The sequence below is a fragment of the Camellia sinensis genome, chromosome 1, assembly GCF_055761805.1.
Source record: "Camellia sinensis isolate YWXY chromosome 1, ASM5576180v1, whole genome shotgun sequence".
Lineage (NCBI taxonomy): Eukaryota > Viridiplantae > Streptophyta > Magnoliopsida > Ericales > Theaceae > Camellia > Camellia sinensis.
Window position 1 is genome coordinate 201593437 of NC_138961.1, and position 20356 is coordinate 201613792.

General features: G+C 38.3%; 1 protein-coding gene across 2 annotated transcripts in view; it reads right to left on the reverse strand.

Annotated features, from left to right (window-relative positions):
* Window positions 1–4272: 4272 nt before the first annotated feature.
* Window positions 4273–20356, reverse strand: part of LOC114297953 (protein MICRORCHIDIA 2) — a 28394-nt gene continuing 12310 nt past the window's right edge. Inside the window, exons 9-18 of one of the 2 annotated variants that reach the window (XM_028242428.2) lie at window positions 19354–19452; window positions 17796–17903; window positions 17522–17671; window positions 15440–15526; window positions 14987–15038; window positions 14790–14901; window positions 6447–6645; window positions 5159–5247; window positions 4686–4728; window positions 4273–4574 (exon numbers count right to left, since the gene is read on the reverse strand). In XM_028242428.2, coding sequence (XP_028098229.2) covers window positions 4476–4574; window positions 4686–4728; window positions 5159–5247; window positions 6447–6645; window positions 14790–14901; window positions 14987–15038; window positions 15440–15526; window positions 17522–17671; window positions 17796–17903; window positions 19354–19452 — 1038 coding nt within the window. In that variant the 3' untranslated portion in view covers window positions 4273–4475. The remainder of the gene's footprint in view (window positions 4575–4685; window positions 4729–5158; window positions 5248–6446; window positions 6646–14789; window positions 14902–14986; window positions 15039–15439; window positions 15527–17521; window positions 17672–17795; window positions 17904–19353; window positions 19453–20356) is intronic. The other variant, XM_082892767.1, reaches the window with a different exon arrangement.

Here is a 20356-nt window from a genome sequence, read left to right on the forward strand (position 1 = left end):
CACATGCTCGAATTGTACATAACTTATTTCGTTGGTCAAAGTGCGTTTCTAGCCTTTAATCCTCATTACGGAGTCTTAAACATAGCCTAGGAATGCCTAGGATGAAATGAGGATGCAAAGGTGTATTGGAAAACATTTTTCAAAACCTACTGAAAATAAGGTCCACGCTCGAGCGTGACTTTGCTCGCTCGAGTGGATATGCAGACAAGGAAGCTCCGCTCGAGCGTGACTTTCCCCGCTCGAGCGGATTGCAAACTTTTGAAAAGTGTTGGATGTAAGATTTTCACGCTCGATAGACGCTCGACCTCCGCTCGAGTGTGAGACTTAGAGCCTCGCTCGAGTGTGGATTCCCTCGCTCGAGCGAACTGCAAAATACACAAACTTCTGGGTATATGCGTTTCACGCTCGAGCGTAACACTCGACGCTCAAGCGGAAGTGCATGTACTCAGAGTGCATGCTCGAGCGTGAAGTTCCTCGCTCGAGCGTGGATCAAATTTTTGGAATTTCCGGATTTGATTACCAAGCTCAAATTCAACCTCAAATACATCAAACTCAATTTCTAGGCCCAAAACTTTGGAAAACACTTAGGCCTCGCTTGGGAACCCTCTTTTTTAGCCAAAAAGTCAAAAAGTTACTAAATTAGCCAAAAAGCTAACAACCCATACCAAAAAGTCAAAGATTCTCTTTTCTCTCTACTTTTTGCACATCTTTTCATAAAAAGTCAAAAAGTCATCCTAAACATACTAGTTTTTTTTAGCTCATATTTTAACCAAATAGCCAAAAAGTTACTAAATTAGCCTGTTTCCAAACGAGGCCTTAGAAACCCATGAAACAACATGTTTAAAGGATCATAACAAGAAATCATGGCCCAAAAGTATGCCAATTGAGCAACATTCAACTTGAAACTCAAGAATAATTCATGAACATGACTTGAATGCAATTCTTTGAACCAAAGTTTCTCAAAACATGACCAAATGCAAAGTTCAACTCGAAAACATGATCAACTATGACAATATGACATGGAACATGAAGAATTTCTAAAACAAAGCTTGGATTATGACATGCATGCAAGAATTTCTTAGAAAAACAACCTCAAATGCCATGAATTACACATGCATGTATGCATTGAGATTCAATTCTCCAATCTTAGCTTAATTGACCACCTAACCTTCTTGAGTTCAAATACTTAATGTCTCAAATACAAGGCTTAAGAGTATAGTTCTTACCTAAGGTTGATTTCAAGTGTGATCCAAACCCAAAGCTTCAAATTGGCTTCAATCTCCTAGTCAATTCTTCATTTAAGCTTAACCTCTCTCTATTCTTCCTTCCTCTTACGTTTTTCCCTTAGAATAGGCTCAAAGTGCTTTAAAATCAAGGAAGGGAGATGAGTGGTGTGTCAAAGTGGCCTTATAGGTAGTAATTTATCATAACTAATCAAATGGCATTATTTTAATCAAATTTAATCACTCCGAACTGAATTTTAATTAAGCCTACCATAAATTTCTATAAATCTCAATTAACAGATAAATCAAGTCAATTTCTGATTCGGACGCCGATAAGGCTTTCAATTCGCAAATCGAAACTAAAACATGAACAAATCTTCTTACGCCTAACAGATATAAACATAAACAATGCAACACACACGCAGTTTAATTCAGAATTTCATCTTAATCACTAATTAGGCATAATTAATCACGGATTAACGTTAGTTAGAGGTCGGGGTTGTTATAGCTTTGGTCATGAAGCCCTATTGATAGGAAGAGTTTTTGATTTTTTTCAAAACCTTCATTCTCAAAAACTTCTTTCATACTTTCCTTTTGAAGCATATAGTTTGAAAACTTTAAATATTTGTCATCATTAAAAAGGGGGACATTGTTAGCCCCAAGGTTACTCAAACTTGAGTTTCTATTTATTTTGATTAGTGACGAATATTTTATTCTTCTGATTATTTGAAGTTTTCAAATTAATATATGTACTTCATGATTCTAATTGTTTTGGGACTCTAGAATATTATGTTTCAATAACTTTTGGAATATCAAAAATATAAGCATTAGCTCTTGGTTGCAAAACTCTATCTTTGTTTAACACAGGTCTAAGGGTCGACACCAGAAGAGCAAGGGTTGACACTAGAATAATCCTCAAGAGTGTTAAGTATTCCAGAACAAAGGGTCGACACCAAAAAAACAGGGGTCGACACCAGGGAGAAGCTGGAAAAATAACTAAGTGTTCCAGATGCAAGGGTCGACACCAGTAACAGCAAGGGTCGACACCAAAAAACAGTATGCACTTCAGTCGCAAGGGTCGACACCAAATGAGATAAGGGTCGACACCAGGAACACATGTAAATCAACTCAGGAAAGAAAAGACAGAGCAAAGGGTCGACACCCAATCTACAAGGGTTGACACCTTTATGTCTGGGTTGCAAAAAACCTAGCCGCCATCTTCTAACTCAAAGAGGGTCTCTGTGACATCATCATTAGACAAATGCTATTCTAATCAAAAGGAACTTTGGGACAATAATCTCTGACTTAATGGAGGAAACATTTTTCACTCACACCACTCCCAAGATCAGAAAAAGAAAAAGCATGGAGACAACGTTATATCCATCCACCATAGTTTTGTATCCCAAGCATGGGCATCACTTCCTTTGAGGAAGCTCCATCTCCAATGGTCAGAAAACAGCCTGTACCATCCACGCTCCACTCACAATAGCTGGAAACTTTTTCCTTGCCCAGCTCCAACGAATAGCAAACCCACGTGGGTGTGTTTTTTTTTTTTTCAAGAGTTAAGTCAGATGGAGGCTATAAATCTGGATCTTTTCCAGATCTGAAAGTACAGAACATACGACTGCAACTACACTACATATACCGAGCATCATTTTCAATCTCTGTGATTTCACTTGTGTGATCTCTCATTTTCAGATCTAAGTTAGTCCAAAACTTACTTGTGAGCTTACACTTTCATAATTCATCTTTTTAGAGATAGTAATTGTCAAAGAGGACAGTTGAAACTCTTCTTCTAGTTTCTTAGTTTCTGAGTGAAACATTTGTAAAGTGAGGCATTTTGTTGGGTGAGATCCTTAACAGATTGAAGTAAGTCCTTTTGTAAATAACCTCAAGTTAGGAAAAGCTTGGTGGTGCATCGATTCATAGTGAAAAATTTTTCAAGGAGGATTCTTGAGAAGTGGACGTAGGCCGATGAGCCGAACCACTATATATCCTTGTGTTAAGTTCTTCTTTCCTATTCTTTTCACTTTCTGTTAATCAATTGATTATCTGCTTCATTTAATTACTTAAGATCTTTTGAACCTTATTTTTGGACCAAATTTTTTAGTAACCCAATTCACCTCCTCTTGGATTGCTTTCTTGTTTAACAAATATGATTGCTAATATTACTATTTTAGAGTTCATCTAATAAATAAAAAGAATAAATAGGATTTAACTTTTTGAAAATAGAAAAATAAAAGTGTGATTCTCTCTTTCTCATTCCTCTCATCCAAACATGACTTAAAGTGCACTAGAGCTTTCATATCCAAAGAAAGTCACAGATCATTTGTTTTCCACCATCTAGTCCAGAAATGACAAATCAACCAGCACCATTTCTTTATTTTATTTTTCACCATCTTTGCACAATAAATTCCATCAAACTCAGCTCACATTCAACCCCGACATGGGAAGGCAATGTTTTTTTTTAAAAAAAATATTTTGTCGGGTAAAATATAATAAGGGGAATTTCAAAACAATAAAACAGACGAAAAAAAAAAATTTACAAAAACATGTGAGATGCAAATAATTTTTGTAATGAGGTGTGCAAGTAAAAAATTAAAATAATACTATATGTACTAATTAATGTACTAATTAATATACTAACAAATGATGTGACATAATCTTAGAAGTTTTAGATATTTGTAATTTGTATAATAAGTTAGACCAGTAATAATGACATAACACTAGTTGGTACATTAATTAGTGCATATAGTACTACCGAAAAAATTATAATTGTACCTCTCCATGTTTGTGTAAAAAACATTTCTTCTTCCACTGGGGTATAATTCTCTCAATATAATAAGGCCAGAGGGATTTTAATTTAACATCATTGAAATTAGTCCAGCAAATATAATTAAAGCGTGGCCACAATCTATATGAAATAGTACCAGTAATTAAAAAAAATGAAAATAAGGACAAAAGCAAATGCAAAAACAATTCCTTTTGGAAATTCCATTCGCAACATGGGCTTGATGAAATCAAGAACTGAATAGAAGGAACATCACCATTTGGATATAATCTCCATATTTCTTTTGGAAATGAAGCCTTTTTCCATTTTAGTTATCCATTTGTGCTACATAGTACATTACTATCAACAAAGAATCAACAATGTAAAACCTAAAACTTTTCAAAATTAGAAGTAAAATCTAAAACCTCCTGCCCTAGTTACAACCAAGACTTTTCCTTATGATGTTCCTGTAGTTTATCAGGCTATGGCATTACTTTTTGCTTCCTCCTACTTTCCAAATGCACAGAGAGTTGAGCACACTTCCTTTTGGTTTCTTCCACCTGTTTCTCTAAATCTTTGACCTATTTCATTCCAACAAAAAAAATAAAATCATTCAGTTTATAATGATTCACACGCAAAGTCAATCACGTCTAAAGCTTGAAGATATGTACTGCAAACACAACTTTACCTACCATCTGTTTCAACTTATTTTCCTTCTGGATATGTTCTTCACACCTGTAGGAAAAAGACTTAATCAGATGCAATTCAGTCACATTATTTTGATCATCCCGTCAGCCTCCTCTTCTAATTTAAATTTTTTTAACAAGAGTTTAACATAATGCTTGCATGATTATTTTGAGAAGTCTACAAGTAACATTTTCAAACTGTAATCACAGCACCACAAAAATGTCACTCCATAAGTTTTTTGATCTTCATGCTGGGATGAAGTTTGCTAAACACGTTTTCCAGTGTTCCGGATATATTGTATACAGCAAGTGTTTAAAAACATGGCCCTCTTCTGCTATTCTAAACCTTACTACCAGAGTGAAACCTATGAGGAATCAAATGAACTCGAGATTTAATGAAGCCTATCCCGGATTATAAAGCAATGATTGACATGTGTTGGAACATCTCCAGACTGCTGAGTTTATGGCTTGATATTTACCTCCTGAACAGTTGGATGTTCTCTTCGCATATCTGATCGATGGATGCGGGCCCTGAAATATCTACAGATGCCACTTCCAGAGCAGACCCCTGCATTCCATATAAACCATGAATAACAAACAAAATAATCTTTCATATCATTTGCATATTGCTTATAACAGGAGTCCCTCTCAATAACAATTTAGAACTAAACTACATGTATTTTGTGAAAAAAGTAATAGTAATAGAAAATTAATTTAGGGAAAGCAATGAAATATTAAAAACTTTTTCAGTGGTGGTGATGTATATTTATATTTTTTGACTATTGTTTGTGTTTCTCGTTATCTTCTTTAATTTTTTTAACCTACAAATCAAAGGCAGTTTCTCTGCTGAAAGACCTAATTATTGTGCAATTTTCAAATGATTTGGGACTGCCCTGAAATCAAAAAATCAAATTGCTATGCTACAAAATCAATCAAGGGTTATTTCTACAAGTGTTAGATAGCTTGATATACATTGTTGGGCCCATTTCCCAGCAGCTTAGGCTTTTGGAATTTTTTTTGACTTAACCTAGTATCAGAGCTCTGGTTGAGAAAGGTTTTGGTTTCAAGTCTCTCCGTTGGCATGTCCCTGTTTGGTTTCTCCCTCTTTGTTTGGCTGTTTGATTCTCCTTCTGTTTCGTTATCTGTTTGTCTCTCCACATGCAAGACGGGGTTGCATGTGAGGGAGGGTGTTAGATAGGTCGATATACATTGTTGGGCTCAATAGCTTAGGCTTTTGGAAAAATTGGCAACTTAACATGAAGATCGGAAATCGTGTTAGCAGTCAACAGCACAAAATTTGGACTAAGAAACAAACTGTTTAAACATGTGAACCATGGTTTGAATAACGGTATCAGAATATATCGGTCTTGCCAATACAGTCATATATTGGCCAGTATCGAGGAGTAATGGACTGTATTGACCGATATATCAGTTATCAGAAGGCCAAAATCCTGTTATGTAACAACGGCCCATAGCAAAACCCTGATGTGAACAATATCATCATCATTAATTATAATAGCATTAGAACATATACTCATAATGACAAATTGCACACAACATGACCTTGTGCCAGGGATATAAACAAGGCCACTGCTTAGGACTCAGCGTTTTGACAATGGTAGGAAATTTAACCAGGTCTAGTTTTTCTACTTTGCTCATGTTTAGCAGCTTCATGCCTTGAAATAGATTGTGTTACAACAGCCCTTAAATTTATTAATAATAATAATAATAAATTTGATAATGATGCAGGGATGTTTTTTCACTTACAGCTGCAAGACCAATAATAGGATGATCTCGCTGCATTTCCTTTTGTGCATTCCCTGAAATTCCAATGGTACGATCATTTGCCAACTGCTTCGGTACATTAGCCATATGTCCAACAGGAGTTTGGACAGGGCTTTCCTTCTGTATATTACGCAAACTGGGATCAATAGGCTGGTATCCTATTAAGTGACAGTGGCCTTTCCTGTATTATCAAAAAAAACCTTTTGTGTGAAACTCTGTTGCAACTCATCACCTGAATGTTAAAACACTGGACATCTGATTAAAATCTTCTGTATCCATGATAACAGCAAAGAAGTTATAACAATACTTTAAACATGAAAGAAAAACGATAGAAGAGCATGATAGTCAAGAGAGATTCCATCAAACATGATAAACAAATGCTATTTAGTCTCACATGAGGACCCTTACTGAAAGAACGAAGGCAATATTAACGCCTCCATCAATTTGACATGTAAGCATGTAGTGAGAGAACATGCTATAAATATAATGCCTATGTCATGAATGGTTTTAGGAAAGGCGAATAAACACACATCCAGGATGGTATATTATAGGTTATACACACGACATCATTTAACACATCCCAATTGTTAGTAACAAACGATTTTGCTACTGTTCACATTGCGCATGTAAACAGGGAGAGCTAGCCTTAGATGGGGTCACAGACGCAAACGTGCACACAGAAATATATCTTATCGCAAGTCTATCAATATGCTCAATAATTAAGGTGTAGTTTGTAACTTTTAGCGGAATAAACATAATTTAATATAACACAAGTCAAGTCGGTCAAACCTGAAGGTTCCACAATTTTATTTTGAAGAATAAGTATACGCACTGCTTAAAATGTTTTAGGTTCTAAAATGAGGGGTTTCCACTTACCCTTTCTTTTTATTCTACTCTATTTAGGGTTTCTAGGTTTATTTTTTAAACATTTGAGAATATATGATTTTTGAATAATTTTATGGTTGGTCGGATTTGGACACCTCTTTTACTATGAAGACAATGTCTTACCAATTAAACCATGTGAAATCAACTTAGTTTAAATTTTTCATATAAACGACTGTTTAACATCATTTTTTTTTTTTGAAACAACAACGAAATTTATTTATAAAAGAAGAAAGAAAGGAGGACGAGAAATCCTCATACAGAGAAAAGGAACATGATGAAAGTAAAACACAGCCATCATAAAAAGAGAAAAAACAAGCAAACCCAAACACTAAGGGTTACAAACAGCAGCCCAATCCCTAGAAATCAAGAAAAGATGGATTCCCCTAAAAGGAGGAGACACAAAGGCCCAAAAAGATGCCAAAAATCCAGCCCTATCCCACAACGAATCTGTATCAGCCTCCTTTCCATCAAAGATCCGTGCATTTCTCTCCAGCCATATGATCCAGAAAATAGCACAAACAATACAAGACCATAATGACTTGGCTCGCTTAGATCCGCCGAACCCATCAAACTTAACAAGAAGCATGTGTGTGCAATCCCGTGGAGCAACCCATTTAACATCACACAAGCCAAATAGACGCTGCCATAACTGAATAGCCACCGAGCAATGGAGAAAGAGGTGATTCGCTGATTCCGAACTCCTCTTGCACATCACACACCATTGAGGGCAAAGATGGTGATTTGGCCTCCTCCTTTGGAATAGATCATTGGTCATAACACCTCTATGAGCTAAGGACCACATGAAGAACTTTACTTTGTGAGGGACACCCGCTTTCCAAATTTTCATGTGAAGAGGAAACAGAGGAACGGATGACTTATCAATGAGATTATCAAACAAGGATTTACAAGAAAAAACCCCTGAAGAGTTGATATTCCACACCCTTTTATCAGGATATGATGCTGAGGAAACCCCACCAACCAACGTCAACAAAGATGTCAACTCAAGAGACTCCCTATCACTAAGATTCCTAAGGAAGTTGAAATTCCAAGATATTGGTGCCACATGAGAACATGCCACCGACTCAATTGAAACATTTTGAGCTTGAACCAATCGATATAAAAGTGGAAAAGCTTTATCAAAAGATGTATCCCCTACCCAAACATCCTCCCAAAAACGTATACTAGCCCCATCACCCACTTTCATAGAGAAAAACCGAGACACAATTGGATACAACCGAGAGATAGACTTCCAAGGAGAACGACAACTGCCCCTACTAACCACAATAGAATCTCTACCACTAGCCTAAATTTCATACTTGCTTTTAATGATAGAACCCCATAAGGACTCGCTTTCCTCGGGAAATCTCCACAACCATTTGCTTAAGAGGGCAATGTTTCTAGTAACAATGTTCCCAATAGCAAGACCCCCTTTACGACGAGGAAGAGAAACAACCTCCCATCTAACTAAATGATCCCGCTTGCCCTCATCACACCCTTCCCAAAGGAAATCTCTCAAAAGTTTCTCAATTTGCCTTGCAAAACGGACCGGTATCTTGAAAAGGGACAAAAAATAAATAGGAACACAACTCAACACTGACTGTACCAAAGTGTATCTCCCACCCTTTGACAATGCTCGTTTCCAGCCCTCCAATCTTTTCCCAATCTTAACGAGGACTGGATCCCAAAAGGCCTCTGTTCTAGGATTACCACCCAATGGAAGTCCCAAATACTTAAGAGGGAACCTCTCAATGGGACAACCCAACATGTCTGCCAAACGACGCTCGTAACTACACTCAAGATTAATTCCCACAACACTGCTCTTAGAAAAATTAACCTTAAGGCCAGATACAACTTCAAAGATCTTTAAAAGCATAAGTAGATTACGTATCTTACCTTCCTCCTTAGCAGAGAAAAATAAAGTATCATCTGCAAACTGCAAGTGAGTCACACTAATCCTATCTCTACCCACCACAAACCCCTCAAGAACCCCATTTTCCTCAGCAATATCAAGTAACCTCCCCAACACATCAACCACTACAATAAATAAAAAAGGTGATAATGGGTCTCCTTACCTTAAACCCCGAGATGCATGAAAAGAATTCCCCGCTTTTCCGTTCACAATAACCGACATATTACACGAAGACACACACCCCCAAACCCACTTCCTCCACCTAAAACCAAAACCTTTCCTTTCCAAAACAAAATCCAGAAAGCTCCAATCCACATGATCATATGCTTTCTTAAAGTCTACCTTGAAAAGAACCCCCTCCTTATGCAAAGCTCTATATTCCTCCACAACCTCATTGGCCACTAGAACCACATCCAAAATTTGCCTTCCATGCACGAAGGCTCCTTGTGAAGGAGAAATCGTTTCCCCAAGGACAACTCTAATTCTTTTGGAAAGAACCTTCCCCAAAATTTTGTAAAGCGATGTAACCAAGCTAATGGGCCTAAAATCCCCAATCTTCACCGATTTCTCTTTCTTGGGAATAAGGCAAATGAAGGATGCGTTGGTACAAAGGTTAACCTCCCCACTCTCGAAAAATTCACCAAATACTCTCATTAAATCACCTTTCACTATATCCCAACACTCTTGGAACAATGCCATTGAAAAACCGTCCGGGCCTGGAGCCTTATCTCTCTCACAATCAAACACAGCCTAACGCACCTCGCACTCATCAAAGGGCCTCTCAAGCCATCTAGCTGAAGAGGCACTAATTGGGGCCCAATCTAGGCCTTCAATCCCTAGCCTATCCACACCTCCATCAGAGTAGAGGTTCGAGTAAAATTTTAAAATTTCATTCACAATTTGTTCTTCCCTATTCACCACTAACCCTTGCTCAACCTCCAAACACTTAATAAGGTTTTTTTGCCTCTTCCCTGATGCCACACGATGAAAAAATCTAGAATTTATATCACCCTCCTTTGCCCATTTCAATTTAGCCCTTTGCCCCCAAAAAATCTGGTCCCTAAAAACTGTCTCTTCTAGTCTCATTCGAAGCATGTTTCTTTCGTCCCTCAAAGCCCTAGATAAACCCTCCCCAACTTCCTTTGCATTCAACTCCTCAATACCTCTCACTAACTTCGCCTTTAAATTAGCTGAATCACCAAAGACTTCATGCTTCCAACCTCTCAAATTCTCCTTAACCGCTTTCAGCTTACGCATGAATTTGAAACCCTCCCACCCCTGGGGCCTACAATTCTCCCACCAGTCCTTAAAATAGCCCTTAAAAGAACGATCCTCTAACCACGCATTCTCAAACCTAAAGGGACAAGGACCCCATTTAAAGGGGCAACTCTCAAAAATCACCGGGCAATGATCAGACACAACCCTAGGTCCCTCTTGTCTAATGTCGGGAAACAACTCTTTCCACCCCAAGGTATGAAGGAACCTATCCAATCTACTACACACAAGATTTTCTTGAAGATTGGACCAGGTGAATCTAGCATTACTCAAAGGAAGATCAATCAATGCACCCTCCCGGATGAAAGAATCAAAAACCCTCATACTTCCGTTTGAAGACACCCCGTTAAGCTTTTCAGACACGAGCCTAACCACATTGAAGTCACCGCCCACACACCAATTAGGAGCACAAAGCCCAAGTAAACCCCCCAACTCCTCCCACCAATCCCGTCGATCCCTAGATCTATTGGGGCCATAAACTCCTGATAACCACCACTCACTATTATCTCGATTTCGAAACTTAATAGACAATGAAAAAACCCCCAATAGTATTTCACACTCCGATACAATTCTGTCATCCCACATAATTAAAATACCCCCCGATCTCCCACTAGAAGGTAACACAACCCACTTTTTAAATCGAGTCCCCCAAATACTCCTAATAAAAGACCTATCACACTCCTCGCATTTAGTCTCCTGGAACATGACAATATCTGGCTGATGAACTTTCAAAAAATCTTTTATTACCGCCCTCTTTCTATAGGACCGTAGTCTTCTAACATTCCAACTCAAAATCTTCATTGAGCACCTAGACCACCCTTAACCTCTTTATCCCTACCCTCATAATTAATGCCACTCGCAAGATTCCTCAACTCCCTCCACCCTTTTCTATTTCCCGAACTTCTTTGAGATTTACCCCCCTTAGATACAAACTCCCTCTTCTTGGACCTAGACTTGAACCCCGTTATTCTTTACTAAGGACAATCCAAGATTGTCAAGCAAGTGCACAAAATGAGGTACATCCCCTTCCTCCAATGGAAAAGACACGTATTTACTCATCTTTTTCAACCAGTGCTCAGTCTCATCAACATTAGTTACTGAAACATCTGTAACTCCTAGCCCATGATCCCGAGATGTCCCCTTAGAAAATTCTGTCCTATGATCTCCCTCGTTAGCCACAAGTGGAAGCAGTCTATTAGTGGTATCCAAACTATTATTGGGTGCATGAGCCACAAAGTCCTCCCCATTGGAAGTCACTCTACTAGAATGAAGAAAGGCTGGACCATCATGTGACTCCCCCCCCACCCTCCCCAAGATTGACCCAGAAACTGGCGAAGAGATAACAGCCTGAATGTGATCAGAAAGTGCAGAATTCATATTGCCCTGCTCATAAGAGTCACCGACCTTTCCACAAGAATCAGAACCATCCTCACATTCCTTACCCTCGATGCGTTCCTTGCTATCAGAGTCCAAGATCTCCTTTTCATGAAATAACCAATTAAGATTAGGATCCAAGAATTCTCCCCTCTCCTCTATACCATCGTCTCTCTCTTCTTGAACTGATGAATCCTCAGAATGTTTAGAAGACCCATACTCGTCCAGTGCTTGCAACACCTCGTGAGGATTGTACAAACCTTCCTCCACTTCGTTTGCCAAAACATCGACAGCCTGAGGGACTTCCAACTCAGCTCTATCCACCATCGCATAATCATGATTGTCGCATCTAGGCTGTGAAAGATCCCCTGTCGATCGATCAACAAGATCCGCTAAACCCAACTGAATCTCATTCGGGTTGAGCTGCGAACGTGGGTCTGACCCAACCTTGCTGATCGCGACATCTCCATGATCAGTCCTTGCGAGACCCTCACGAAGATGACAACTTCCATCGCTATGCTCATTCGACAATTCCGAAGCTCGAATATACGCATGACCCGAACCAGAGACAAGCATCGGAGCCCTACCCGGAACACCATCTTCTAATAAATTGTTGTGGGTAGGGCCCAAATCAAATGTTAGGTCAACTCCCACATCTGATTTACCGAAAACCTGGGCCTTAGAACTTTCTAAAACATTTGGGCCGACTTGTTGAAAAATCAAACCCAAAGAATTAATGGGCCCATTATGAATTACCAACCCAGCCCCATCCTGAGCTGAAACCCAGCCCAAGTGATTATCCTGCCCAAGCTCCATATCCTTCCTAACACCGCTTAGTCTTCCCTGTACATCGACAACCCCTAACCAAGAGTCATGCGCGACTTCGGAAACATCACCGATCAATGCACTCTGTCTTCCCAACTGTCTATCCTCCTCCACTATGCCACGTGTCCTTGCTGACCCTTCGAACTTCTCATCTCCCCTACCGCCGGCGCTGGAATCTGATGAGTCTTGCCGGAGAATCCATGGCCGAGACACCTCTCTTCTTATGATAGGTCTAGACAGAGGCTTCAAGCGAACACTGAACGATGCTTCCCCCACCATGACATCGACAGTGGATGGTAAAAACCCAGAATCAAATCCTCTCACCTTCAGCCTAGCCTCAAAAAGGTTCTTAAAGGTGCTAGTCCTGCGATCCACTTCCAGCAGTCCTCCACACTTCAACCCTATCGTCTCGAATGTTTCCTCATTCCATAGATGAAAGGGTAAATCGCAGATAGCAACCCAGCCACCATATGAAGCAATGACATTAGGACAGCTATGCCTATTGTCAGACCAACTCTCCAACTTCACCGCAATACCCTTGCCGAAAAATCGCATCCCAAATCCTCTAAACTCTGCAGCTTGTTCCTTACTCTCGATGATAAATAGAGCTCGGTTTAATTGAAAATGTCGAAGAGTGACAGAACACTTAAGATATTTGCATAATTCTCTCTCAATCTGTTCCCAACTAATAAAGAAATCAGTTCTGGTACAGACTACCGCATGATTCAAATCTATGCTCATACTGTTCCTTGCCGAATATGAGGACTCGACCTTAAACAACTCAGCGTATGATCGACCTCTGTTCACCCCTGTATTTTAACCTCTGGTTGCCCCTGTTATATGGCCTCGGAACTCCCCTGTGATGGCCTTCTCCATATGAGGTAAATAAGACCCTGAAAGCTGACTCTTCCTGAGCCCTCTCCTATCAACCTTAACCCCCTCATTACCTTTGTTGCCTCCATAAATGATCCAACCAAGCAACTCAGCTGTGTGGAGCCATCCTTGTCCATCAACCCCCACCGGAATAATGACATTGCTTCTCTTGATCCCTGCTGTCCACTTAGACAACTCAACGAAAGCTCCCCTCTTGTTATTGAACCTCTGAAGACAAAACACAGCAGAATGACTTCTATATTTGCTAAAAAAACTGCCTCACTGAACCTTCTCCCCACGCCTCTAGCAAAGCTTCCTTTACCCAGAAAACCCCTCCCAAATCAATCTTCACAGAAAAGCTTCTGGCTCAATTTCTTTCAGTTATCTCCACTAATTCCCCTCTGGACTCCTCATCGATTTTGATGATAACAATCTTCTGTTCAACTCTCAGCTCAGACGCTCTCCCTCTATAAGCCATAATACACATGTCCGACTGTTTAACATCATCTTTCATAGTTTGTGCCAAATGTATGATTCCCAATTAGTATGATTCCTGATTTTATAGTTTGAACTATACCATTAGTATGAGTTTTTTTATGATGTTTTTTTATGAGCCAATGTCCAAGCAAAAACTTTGAGTGGTAGATTTGCACTCCATGACTTTAATTATATGTAACTTTCTTATGCATAATTCCCATATTGGGCAAACAAGCAAATAATTAGATTTAATTTTAAAAAGGTTAATAAGACTTAATGAATAAGTAACTAAGTCTTACATACATTATTTAAGCTAAGTGGGTTAATCAAAGCCCAAATATGTGGAAGATTTAGAGGTTGAAATCTCATGTATTTGGAAATTGTACCACTCTCTCGTTTAGACACATGTCCCACTTAGTCCTTGACCATGCAAAATTCAGTCATATGAAGAGAGAAGGGGAAACTAAGTCTCATAGATGTTGACTGTACACCATGCTAGAGTGACAAAGAGTGAGTGAGAGCTAGAGAGAAGAAGAAGAGGAGGAGAAAGAGTGAGTGAGACCTAAAGCCAAGCCTTAGAATTATACCTTGTTTCCCAATCTGATGGAATTAGAATTGGAACTACAATTGTTAACTCTTAATTTCAATACCACATCGTAATCCGACCACTAAGTCAGTTTAGAGTTACTGATAGGGCAGAAACAAACCAGAAATCTGATACAATCTGTTTCAGCCTTATTTCCAGCCGGATGAACAGAGATGATCTCTCAAAATCCTGCTTGTCATGTGCTGGTTCTATAAAATTTGCTTCAAGAACCCCTGTAATAAACATTATAAAAGTAAATGACTGTAAATTATGGAAAATGCTTGGAAATAAAAAATAAAATAAAATGTATAGGCATACCAATGACGCCATTTCCTTTGGAAGAACCATCACTAGTCACTTTCCAGAAAGGCTGAAATAATATGACAAACTTGCCATATCAGTAAACAATAGTCGTAGCTCCGTTGCATACCAACACCGCCAATTAAGGGTTGAAAAGAAGAATACCATTACACTAAGTTTAAAAACTCATGCAAGTGGATGGAACTTCTGTAAACATCCATGATTAAGTTCCAATTCTGACAAAAGTTCTTTTGCAGTCTGTTACTTCATTTAAGTTTATAAAATCATGTACTACGTTTAAATTTCAATGGACTAAGACCACTGGCAAGTTCTGAAAGTTTAACTAGGAGACAGAAATTAAAGCTATAAATAGTTCAATGTTTCTTATTCACATCATCAACATCAAAATAAATTAAGACATCAAACCATAATAAACAATGAAAACTTTTCTAAAGCATTACTAAAACATACCCTGATAAGGCGGTTTTTATGGTAGACATTGTATCCACTAACTGCAAGAGCAGGTGCTTCTTTAATAAATCCAATGTTCACAGAAACCTATATCGAAAAGGTTGCGTTCTATTAAACTTCCTCAAGTTTACAAAAGATACACACTTTCAGAGTGAATAGATCTACTTAAGGAATCTCGTTTCTATCTTCCATAAACTTCAAATATTTCAGTGCAATTATTTATATTGAACAGTGCAAGCAAGTTATACACGCATTTCCTATTTAAAACAAATGAAAAAAACATATAAATGACATTAGATGAGGTGGACACTTGGAGCAAATACTTTTCATTTACTTGTGGAATAGGTATTCTGTAACCAACACCCATTAAGGCATTGAATTCACTAGAATCAAGAGTAACTACAGATTCATCTTCACAAAAATGGTGTCTACAGTAATTTCTATGCATTGTGTTATCATCGCAAAGTACAAGTTCCAAAAACTACACTTGACACTTGAAATCGAGTCTTGTAATCGAGTCTTTGTAATCAAAGTACTAATGGGGGGCAAAACGTAAAGGAAATATCAAGCATCTATTTTCATGGCACTAAAAACTGGAAGATTGGGAACTTGTATGTTGTTTAGTTAAACAATGTCAAGGATCTCTCTCTCTCTCTCTCTCTAACTCTCACTCTCTCACACACACACAAAATTCATTAGAACTGTATAACTGGGAAAAATATAGCATAGAAACAGACGTGTATTGCATGCCATCAGGTGGCTGGTTAGACACCACCAGACCATCTACAAGACTTGCCTAGGCATTTTAATAATCACACGTACATGATTAGCCAACACAACAAACTCAAAAAAGAGCATAAAAGGAGAGATAACAAGTGATGCAAGCAAACCATATCTTGATAGTTCCTATTTAGAAGATACTGAGCATTGAAAAAAACAGGGTTCTTTACGTTTCCCAATGGGTTGGATTCAATTTGGACCCATACTAACCCATTTAAACCTGAGTGTCTTATTCATGGGCCAATCTAACACTTAATATTTGTTTTAAATAGTAATTGTAATAAATTACAAATGAGAATCAGGTTGATTATGTCATTGAATCCAGAAGTCTTACTGAATCCAACTCACATGATACCATCTAGGGTAAGGAATCACTCTGCACTCGGCATCCACAAGTTGAGTCCCATCAGGATCAAGTTTTCCACTATGTGCAAGCAGTAGTTATCTTCAAAATAATTAAAAAGCACACAGAAGTAACCAAAAACTTAAACCCAAATTCTCAATCTGTTTAGACTCCTAGACAGGGAAATATATTTACTGCAAAAGCAAAGTCAACAATTAAAATTACAGTCAACGAACCCAAATTTATGGCCACATTTTCATTGTTTCAACATGATTCACAATATAGAATCTGTCTAAGAACCAAAGTCAACAATTAAAAATTACAGCTCGCTTCAAATAGCTGAAAACATAAAAGAACATCAAAATCACCCTGCTGCTGACAAGAGTTTAACTGAATGACCAATGTAGGTGAGTTAGAACTGGCACATATTTTAGCAGAAAGAAGCACAGTAAAATTACAAATCACTCCTGAGGGTCAACCCAATCTTGAATTAATTACTTAAACAGGTCAAAACCCTTATCCAAAATTTTAAAAATATTGGCAGAGTCAGGCTAGTTGAGGACTCAAGAAAATAAATCCCAATACACAGGATACCCGATAACATGGATATAGTGCTAATTATATGCCAAAATTTGTTCCGTATATTTCTATTCTTGGTGTTCATTGAATGAAAGGAACATCACAGTTGGAATTAATTGTTATGCTAGCTCACAACACCAGAAATTGAGAAAGGTGAAATAGAACACTTGTACCAAAGTTCAATGCTTCTACATGTTTGCAACACTGCTTTGGCAAATCTTAAAAAGTTGAATTCTCATCTCAACAAATCCTAGAAGATAATCAGTTAAGCAATTAGCAGAATATACAACACATTACGAAACTCTCAAGGCCACACTTTATTCTAGCACCATACACCATTTACACACACACACACACACATATTTCTGACCAAGTTATACCTCTTTCGCTGCTGTAGCAAGCTGTGGTTTGTACATGAATACTTTTGGATATCTCAACTCATCTGCAATATTAAACTGCTCAACCGGTTTGCCCCTCAGTATTATTTGGAAGTTTGTGAATTTTTTCAGGTACAAAATGGACGTATATGCCTGAACAGGTATATGTTAGTCTAATTTGAACATTTTAAGCAAATATTACTGATAAGGAGAACCCCCCCCCCCCCCCCCCCCCCCCCCCCCCCCCCCCCCGGAAAAAAAAGATTCAGATCGTTACCCGTAATGAATAGCGGAAGCGGTAGGAAATATGGGATTGCAATTCAAGTACTTTCTTGTGCGGTCTGGATAAAGTTCCACGACTAGCTTCATCTCTCAACCTTATATCCTATGTCAAGAAACAAACAACAATGTCAAATATCTGCGATATATAAACATCAACAAAAATATAATTCCCAACACCCACAGAGAAGCATATAACCCACAGTTATTAAAACTACAGTCCAGCAGTCATTTTTTGACCCCTCACAAAAGACAGAAAGGAACCAGGATGAGTGAAAGAAAGAGGCCAATATCTGCAGCTCTTTCTATCTCTTAAGCAAATGCACAACAGATCTTTGTACTACTAGCCCACCAGAAGTACCAAACCAAAATAGTTAGTTGGTGTCCTTAAATTTCTCACTGAAAAACATGTTAGTCATTACTAACATGCATATAAAAAAAAGTAAACCCAGCCATTCCTCCTCCCCTCTTTTGATCACCTCACATGGAAGGTGATGAATTTTTAAAATCCCACTTTGTGCTTATGATGCCTTGAAAGTCTCCTTACTTCGACAAAAACAATCAATGTTTCTTCCAATCTTAAAGTCAGATCACTAAACTCCAGTTTACACTAATTTGATCTTGAACCAATCCTGCCCTTCCATGACAGAAGCTGAAGTGTGTAAGTTCATACAAGTTTTTTTTTTTTTTTTTTTTTTTTTTTTAACAAAAAGTAAGTTCACACAAGTTGGAAACGTATAATTTCACTTTCATGGTTGCAGACGTTGTGGGGTTCCAAGCCATCTATTTAGTTTTTTTTCCAACACAAAGTTTGATATTTGAAGTGCACCCCTGCAAAAACCCTTTTAGAGTCTACCAGTTCATATCATTTTCCAATTAGATGGTGGATATTCAAAATACTAAATCATTTCTTTATGTTCATTCCACAACTCCCAGGAACATTACCACTACTAGACCCATATCAAGATTCATTTTTCCATCCACTTTTTGAACAATTGTCACTCCTGACTTGTAGCTTAAACATTAGTGTAATTGAACAGTAAACTATCAGGAGAGAAAATCCTTCTTCTTCAATCAAAACATCTATTACGTGCATTCCTACATTTTTGTTACTGATATTTGATTAGACTATGCTACTTGTTTTTTTCCTAACAGCAAAAGTAATTATCTTTTTCTAATTTGAATTCAGATGCTATCATATTCGCCGTGTTTTGGCTTGGGGTCTTCTTTCTTTAGACTTTGGATTGTGTTTTCTCAATGAAATCATAGAATTTTCCCATCATATACGCAACATTAAGTCCTTGAAATGAATATCGGTTAAAAAGGGAAAAGAAAAGGTAAGTTGGAAAAACCAAAAGCAGAGTCATAACTGGATATTCTAGCTACAGGGAAATTGACTGCAAAAGCAATTAGCATGCTTAGATCTATAGATACAGATGCAGTAAACTCTGGAAAGACTAAGATCAAAAAAAGTCCAGCATGTCTCAAAATATGCAGCTAATTTGTAGGAAAAATCATACATGATACTTCACGCCACTACATTAATTTTGACATACCTCGTCATCGTCGTCAAAATTCAATTCAAATATACCTTCGTCATTTAGCCATAGGTTGTATATAATTACTTTTGTTCCATGTGGCCCGATATCCTCAAACTAGACAAAGGAAACAAAACCTAATCAGGGAACATGAACATATAACTGCAACCAAAGCATAGAAAACAAGCCCCAAACATGATGTAGCTCAAAACCAGCAACTACAGTTCAGTAAATGTCCTGCTGCCAAAAAGCTCACAAGAGAAGGTGCCTATATATACATTTCAAACCACCTTGCTGGGCCTACAAAGAACCAAGAGTGAAATTCTAATAATAAGCATGGACACTTCTCGAAGGCGTTTTGTCTATGTTGGACAACCGTCGTACAATGACCCTTGTCATATACACCCCAACAAGTGTCGCACACATACATGCCCTTATATATATATATTTTTTCTAGAATCTAAGCACATGCACTTCCAAGAAGGTGGTGTGCCATGCCAGACACCGATACAATGCGACACGACAAGACACAACACTCGAGAAACGTTGAGATGGTAATAATGGTAGTAGAACTGGTTCAGAGGCTGAGGGTTTGGCTTGCAGTATTGGCAGCACAAAAGTCATTCATTATATAGTTGCATAGTGATGGCTGTCTCAACATTGGCAACAACAATGAGATGGTGCAAATGATATTTAGTGCTGCAACAGCATGAGCTTTGGCTTTTACAGTTTTTAGTGGTGGAGGTGGCAATGATGAAGGTGCTTGTGGATGTGGGTTGGAGTAATGGTGGAAGACACGCTGATGCTCAAAGGTGTGGTGGTCATTGAAAGTAATTGAGTTAGTAGAGGCAGCAAAGGTATGATGCAAATGGTAGTATGGTTTCAGCAGCTGCAAACATTGTAGAGATGCCTATAGTATTAGCAATAGTAGAACAATAGTGCAGTGTGGCAACCACAGTAATGATGGTGACCATGGGTTATGGCAATTTCATGTTCTCCACATGTGACTTGTTAAATGAAA